The 6,189-nt window shown below is 34.1% G+C and overlaps 1 protein-coding gene across 1 annotated transcript; it reads right to left on the bottom strand.

Moving 5' to 3' along the window:
- Positions 1-664: 664 nt before the first annotated feature.
- Positions 665-3,079, bottom strand: LOC107478808 (glutaredoxin-C4; the record flags this gene model as incomplete). Its single annotated transcript, XM_016098945.2, is given in 3 exon segments — positions 665-763; positions 1,097-1,170; positions 2,719-3,079. Coding segments are annotated over 3 exon segments (331 nt in total), but the record flags the coding sequence as incomplete, so codon positions are not given.
- Positions 3,080-6,189: the final 3,110 nt, after the last annotated feature.

Here is a 6,189-nt window from a genome sequence, read left to right as displayed (position 1 = left end):
AAGCAAGCGGAAGATAAACTAGTTCCTCAGCGTTTGAAAGTGAAAAAATGAACAATACCCCAAATCAGTCTTTAAGAAACTTGGTCAAATACTTTAATCCTAAACAAATTTTAAGTGCCAAATCAGTTCCTAACTTTACTTTTTATTTTGTTGGACAAATCAGTCATCACTCAAAGTTTGATAAAGAGTTAGACAAATCAGTTCTGAGCATTTTTTCAAGTCCCTTTATACAATCTAATGAGGGAATTGATTTTTCTAACAAACTAAAGGATTGGGAACCGATTTAGTGCTTAAATTTGTTGAAAACTAAAGTCGTATTAAAAATTTTACGAAATGATTAGGAGTATTACTCTGAAAAAATTATCCTTCATTGGCCAAATTCATTCCTCATTATTTAGAGTAATACCCAAAATCAATATCCAATAGTTTTTGTCAAACACTTTAGTTCCTAACAAATTTCTATTTTGATTTGGGGTATTACTTCATCAATTAATATAAAAGGGGACATATTAATCAGCTCAATTTGTAAGGCAGGGACTTATTTGTCATTTTCAAATTTCGAGGGATAACTTTCTCTGTCTTTTTGTTGGGGAGAAGGTTGGTGGTTTACTCTTATTTATATCATAGGAATTTTTTTTTTAACTAAGCAGAGACGTAGACATACCATCTGAGCCGCCAAGGTGCTTTCCGTTGATGAAAACTTGTGGGACAGTTCGCCTTCCAACGATATTATTCAAGATATCCTGAATCTTTGAGCCATCATCTGCAAGAGTTCTCTCTGCCTTGAGTAACAGGAATGGTATATTTATACATCATAGTTCATACTAATGCTATCAGGAAACTGTTTCGATTTAAAGTTTTAAACCCTTCTCTTTTTATCATCAACACTATCCGAACCAAACTATCTTTTCGACTTACTATATTGCTGTGTTCAGTTATTCCCACTCTAAAACTTACTGTCTCAGAAACGAGATGCTATTGGAAACTTGTTTTTCCACAAATTAAGTTACACAATGTAAATTAGCTGGAACTGTTTCTAGGAAATATATATAGATATATTAAAGAAATAAAATGCAAGCAGCAGTTTCTAGTATACCTCTCTCATCAAGCTCAACAACATGTGCGTCCTGGTTCAACTCTTTAAAAACAGACTTTGCTCTTCTGCAGTACCTATTTACCATAAAGAAATTGGGAAATGCTGGATAATGAATATTCCATAAGATAGTGCCCGTTTGGTGATAGGCTTTTTTGGAGGAAAAATGTACCTTTTCGTTTTTATTTTTTTTCAAAAAAGTACTTTTACAAAATAGTAAGGGTGTCCGGATAGAACTTTTGGGAAGAAAAGATTAAAAGACATGAAAAAAAGTTCTTTTTTTCAAGCTAACATGTTGCTGTTTAAAAAAAAAAATTAAGAAGATTTTAATGAATTGTTTACTAGAAAAAGTACTTATATTTTCTATCTAAATGAAAATTGCTTTTTATAACCAAAAAAAAAATATCTTAAAAAAGGGTTTAAAAAACTATTTCAAAAACAAATTCGGGATGCATCCAATTTTGTTTTTCTCCTGTGATCAGGTAACTAGAACAATACGTCTTTCAACAATGCAAAGTTATGAGTCATTCTACTCCAATCCACCAAGCTTATGGGTAAGGGAAAAACAAACATAAACAACATAAGAAATACACGTCTTACCAGATTCTAAACTTAGTTAGAAGCTTTAATAGTTAGTTAATCAATGTTGGTTTGTGTTATTCTGTTAGTATTGTCACTAAATAGTTTATCGGTCTTGATCCCTGTGTCTATAAACCTTTCGTATCCTCTTCAGACAACATAGAGTAATTTCATCTTTGCCATTTCGTGTACCCTTCTCCAGTTCTCTAATTCTGTTCTCTCTTACGGGCTTGTGATTGCTCTCCTCACTCTTGGGTTCTACTACTACCTATACATGGTATAAGAGCTCCTTAGGAAGCTCTCTCAAAGTTCTCAATCCAGATTGGATCCTCCAAGCCCAAATTTCTGGAATTCTAATGATGGGAGTGTTTTATGAGAAGCTATTATTAGTGAGGGACAAGGTTTATTCAGGCATGTAGTCACCAAAGCTTTAGCCTCTATACTATATTAGCTAGTTAATCATTGTTGGTGACAGTTAGGATGCATTTGCAAGTTGAGATCTTCGAACAGAAGGGAATGACTTGATAAGTAAAGTGGAAACCATTTTCCTATTCAAGCGGTTGCACCAATCCCCTTCCCTCCTTTCCCTTGAAAGATCTCAACTTGCAAACACACCAGTAATCTCCATTGGTGGTTATTTATTTATCAGGGTCTGTAAAGTGTAATCCAAGAATATAGTCAAGCAATGCCCGAAATATAAAACACAAAATCAGATTCCAATTTGATCCAAAATATCAGAGCAGAGACAGAGCATACTCATATTAATACTCAATTACTCATACAATAAGTCAATAACATAGAGCAATCTTTCAGAAATAATGTGCCAGCTGTTCATTTTTCACAGAACACACACATGGTCTTTAAAACTCTCAGATACAAACCCTTTCCAATTACTACAAATCCATTTCAGGAAAAAAAAAAAGGAAAGAAAATTGATTTCCGTTTGTTGCAGATCCAATGCAACCAGATAACAGGACTTAATAATTCAACAATGAAGGTGGATCTCATTGAGAACGAAAAATAAAAGGAAAGAGAGCGTGACGTACGGGCAATAGGACTTGGAGAAGATAACGACAGTGTGAGAATTGATGGTGGTGTGGACGAACTCACCCACAGAAGGAGCTGAAGCTTCGGTGCAATGGAAGAGAGAAGTTCCTAGAGCTAGCACTACCATTGCCGCCGTGAATCTCGCAGATGCCGCCATCACTCTTTTGTGCTCACCTACCTCCCCCACAAAGCCACTCGGTTATAAAGTTGTGAAATGCGAATGACAAACAATTGAACGAGACTTGTATATAGATTCTGGATGTTTCTGTTGCTTCTGGTTTTGAATGGTTAGCAGGTTAGGTATGAGGATGCAACCCCGTTCATCTTAGATCTTGTTCGCAACTCTCCGCCGTACGATTTCGGTCAATGCTTCATTTAATTAAGAAATATTTTAATTCTTAATAATTATTAATTAATTAATACGAAGAATAGTTTTCAAATCAAGAGAAACCAAAATGGAAATAAGAAGGGGAGAAAAAAAAATGAATAATAGGGACTAAATTCTTAAAGTGGGTCTGAAAATGAGGTGGTACATTAAAATTGTTTTGAGATTTTAATTGCATTTATTATTAAAAAATTGTCAAATTTGTGAGTTAACTTTCGTACTCGTACGAGTTTACTTTTATATATATATAATTAATGTATATTTACTTAATTCTAACCTTTCAAAATTAATAATATCAATCTTAAAATACATAATAAATTAAAATAGTAGCATATATTTTAATTTAACATTGAACAATATCAAATAATCAAATTAATCAAATAATTAAATTAACTCTAATTAAAATAATTAATTACTTATCAACCATGAATAGATGAATCATCTGACCATCTAACATAAACGAAAGGAATAGGCTAAAATTAAAAGCAATAAAATTAAAAAAAAAATAAATCAAGAAGCAAAGACTCAAAAAAAAGGGCAAAAGGCATACAAAAAATAGAGGATACAGAAGAAAAGAAGGGAAAAAGTCCCAGCAACAGCAGATCGAAGATAAGGGTACAACATGCAGCGGTGATGAGGGTACAGCATACAGCGGTGATGAGGGTGCAGCAGCAGCACGAAACGACGGCGACAAAGAGTCATGGATTTCATGACGGCGCAAACCAGAGCAGAGATAGGATTGTAGGATAAATAGTCGAACTCGTGAACGGTGATAGCACGATGGAGTTGGGGATAGTAGAGATGTGAAGAAATACAAAGTAGAGGGCAACATAGGTAAAATTCACAAAGACAATGGCGCAATTCAGAGCAGAGGTAGCAGACGCAGGCGAACAGCAGCAGCTCGACAGGAAACAGTGACCGCGGCAGAATATGGAGAGAGAGAGAGACTTGAGAGAAACGACGCAGATGAGTGAGTTGTGAGTGAGTTTTCTTCATTCTTTGGGAGTGTTATCGTAACCCTAATAAAAAAAGTGTTTTTTGGTTTCAAAATGACGCTTTTTTTTAGCAAAAATTAAGAAAAACACAAACTCGCTAACTTGGTCCTAAACTCACGAGTTTGTCCGAGTTTGACTGAGTCTAGCCGAGTTTACTCAGGATAGAGTCTATGTCTGAGTAAACTCAATCCATATCTAAACTCGTAAACTCGTAGTTTACGAGTTAACTCGAGAGTTTGACAACAATGCCTATTACGTCTTAGAGATTAAAAAAATTGCACCATATTAGTTCCTGACCCGTTTTTCGTTAAAGATGCGCTAGTGTGGCTTTATGACGTGGATCTTTGGTGACACGTGTTACCTCATGGTTTATCCACGTATAACGGTATGATGACGTGTTGGTCAGCAACACGTGGCATGATGACGTGAATGATTATGCCACGTGTTACAATATTATTTGTTCACATGTCATCATTACGTATGCACCAAATTGATCTCTTACTTTGTGTCAAATGACTTATTTTAGTCCATGAAATTAAATGTCGTACACCAGATTAGTCCCTTTATCAGTTTATTCTTTTTTTTTTATAAATTCAAAATTTTTAATATCTTTGAATATACTCATTTTAATCAAAACTGCTATAATTTTTTCTTTAATCTATAGGATTGTCTCCTCCTCTTGTTTGCTGAACAAACCCCTCTTCAATCCTAGCCTTAGATGGTTAATCCACCTCAGTCTGCATCCTTTTCCATTCATTTGTATACTTGTATGCACGTGTAATTGCTTTTTTATTACAAGAAAAGCTACAATTGATTCCAATCAGAAAAAGAAACTTAGTTATTTCTAAGATATATCAAATTTCATAAATGGTGTTAAATGCTAGAGAAGTCCATTGTAAGTTAACAAAGTTGTTTAGTCATAGTTTCTTTGCATGCTTCATTTTCTGATTGAAAGCTTGCCATGTTATTATTTGATGGAGTATTTTTTTGTCTTTAAAATATTAAAATTGATATCACAGATTTTTAAACAAGTTTTTGACACTTATTTAATACTACTAAATCAAGTTGTCAACAACTATTATTGCTAATTTGCTATTCATATTATTGGTATCATGTTGATTTGGTGAAAATTTATCACATATCCAAAAAAATGCTAGTTTTGTTTAACCTTTTTAAACCTTTAGTTTGAGTTTTCTAACATTAATTTATCATAAATATTAATGTTATGGTGTGAGTGAAGGGTGAATCAGTTGAGAAAAGCAGTTCAATTCCGAAGCAATGTTGTAGCTGATACTAAATACTATGTGCGCTTTATTAGAGACATGTAAATTCCGATAAATTAGTAAATAATTAGTCAATAAATTAGTTTTTAATAAAAAAGATTAGAAATGCAAATATTATATCAAATTAGGATAGAGCTTATCGAAACGAGAATTTTGACACTAATTTTGAAAAAAACGGTCTAAGATTAGACCGAACAGACCGAACCAGTTGAACCGGACCCAAACGGGACCTACCTATTAAATGAACCCAAGGCTTTCTTCTCCCTCATTTCAGCTAAAACAAAGCTGAAGCACTTACAGGGGAGAAGAGAACGAAAATCACTGCAAACCCTTACGGTGAACTCCGGACGCCATAACTTCTCCGTCCAAGCTCCAATCGCCGCACCATTTGCGGCCACGCGTACACCGCATCGAGCTCTACATTTCTACTGAAACAACTTCACTGGTAACTTTTTTAACCACTCTCAGCCTTCTTTTCAACCATTTTTCAAACTTTTAGTAGGAATGTTGAATTCCTTTGATTTCTGATGTTTTAGGATCTAATTAGCTTGAGGAAAACGTTCACTCTGGCTTATGTGAAGCTTGGGTAAGGTGAGGATACAATAATTCTATTTTAATTTCATTGAATTTGAGCTTTGAGTATTAAATTGGATATATATGTGTTATGAATGTGCATTAGATTGTGAATAAATAATTGGAGCTTGAAATTGTGAATATTGGAACTTGGAGGAAGCTGAACTTAGAGTTTGTTGAATTTTGAGGGACTGCCTTAATTTTGAATAAATCACTTTGGTCGTTACGTGGAAA

Source organism: Arachis duranensis, chromosome 3, assembly GCF_000817695.3.
Source record: "Arachis duranensis cultivar V14167 chromosome 3, aradu.V14167.gnm2.J7QH, whole genome shotgun sequence".
Classification (NCBI taxonomy): Eukaryota; Viridiplantae; Streptophyta; class Magnoliopsida; order Fabales; family Fabaceae; genus Arachis; species Arachis duranensis.
This window is presented reverse-complemented; position numbering and strand designations above follow the sequence as displayed.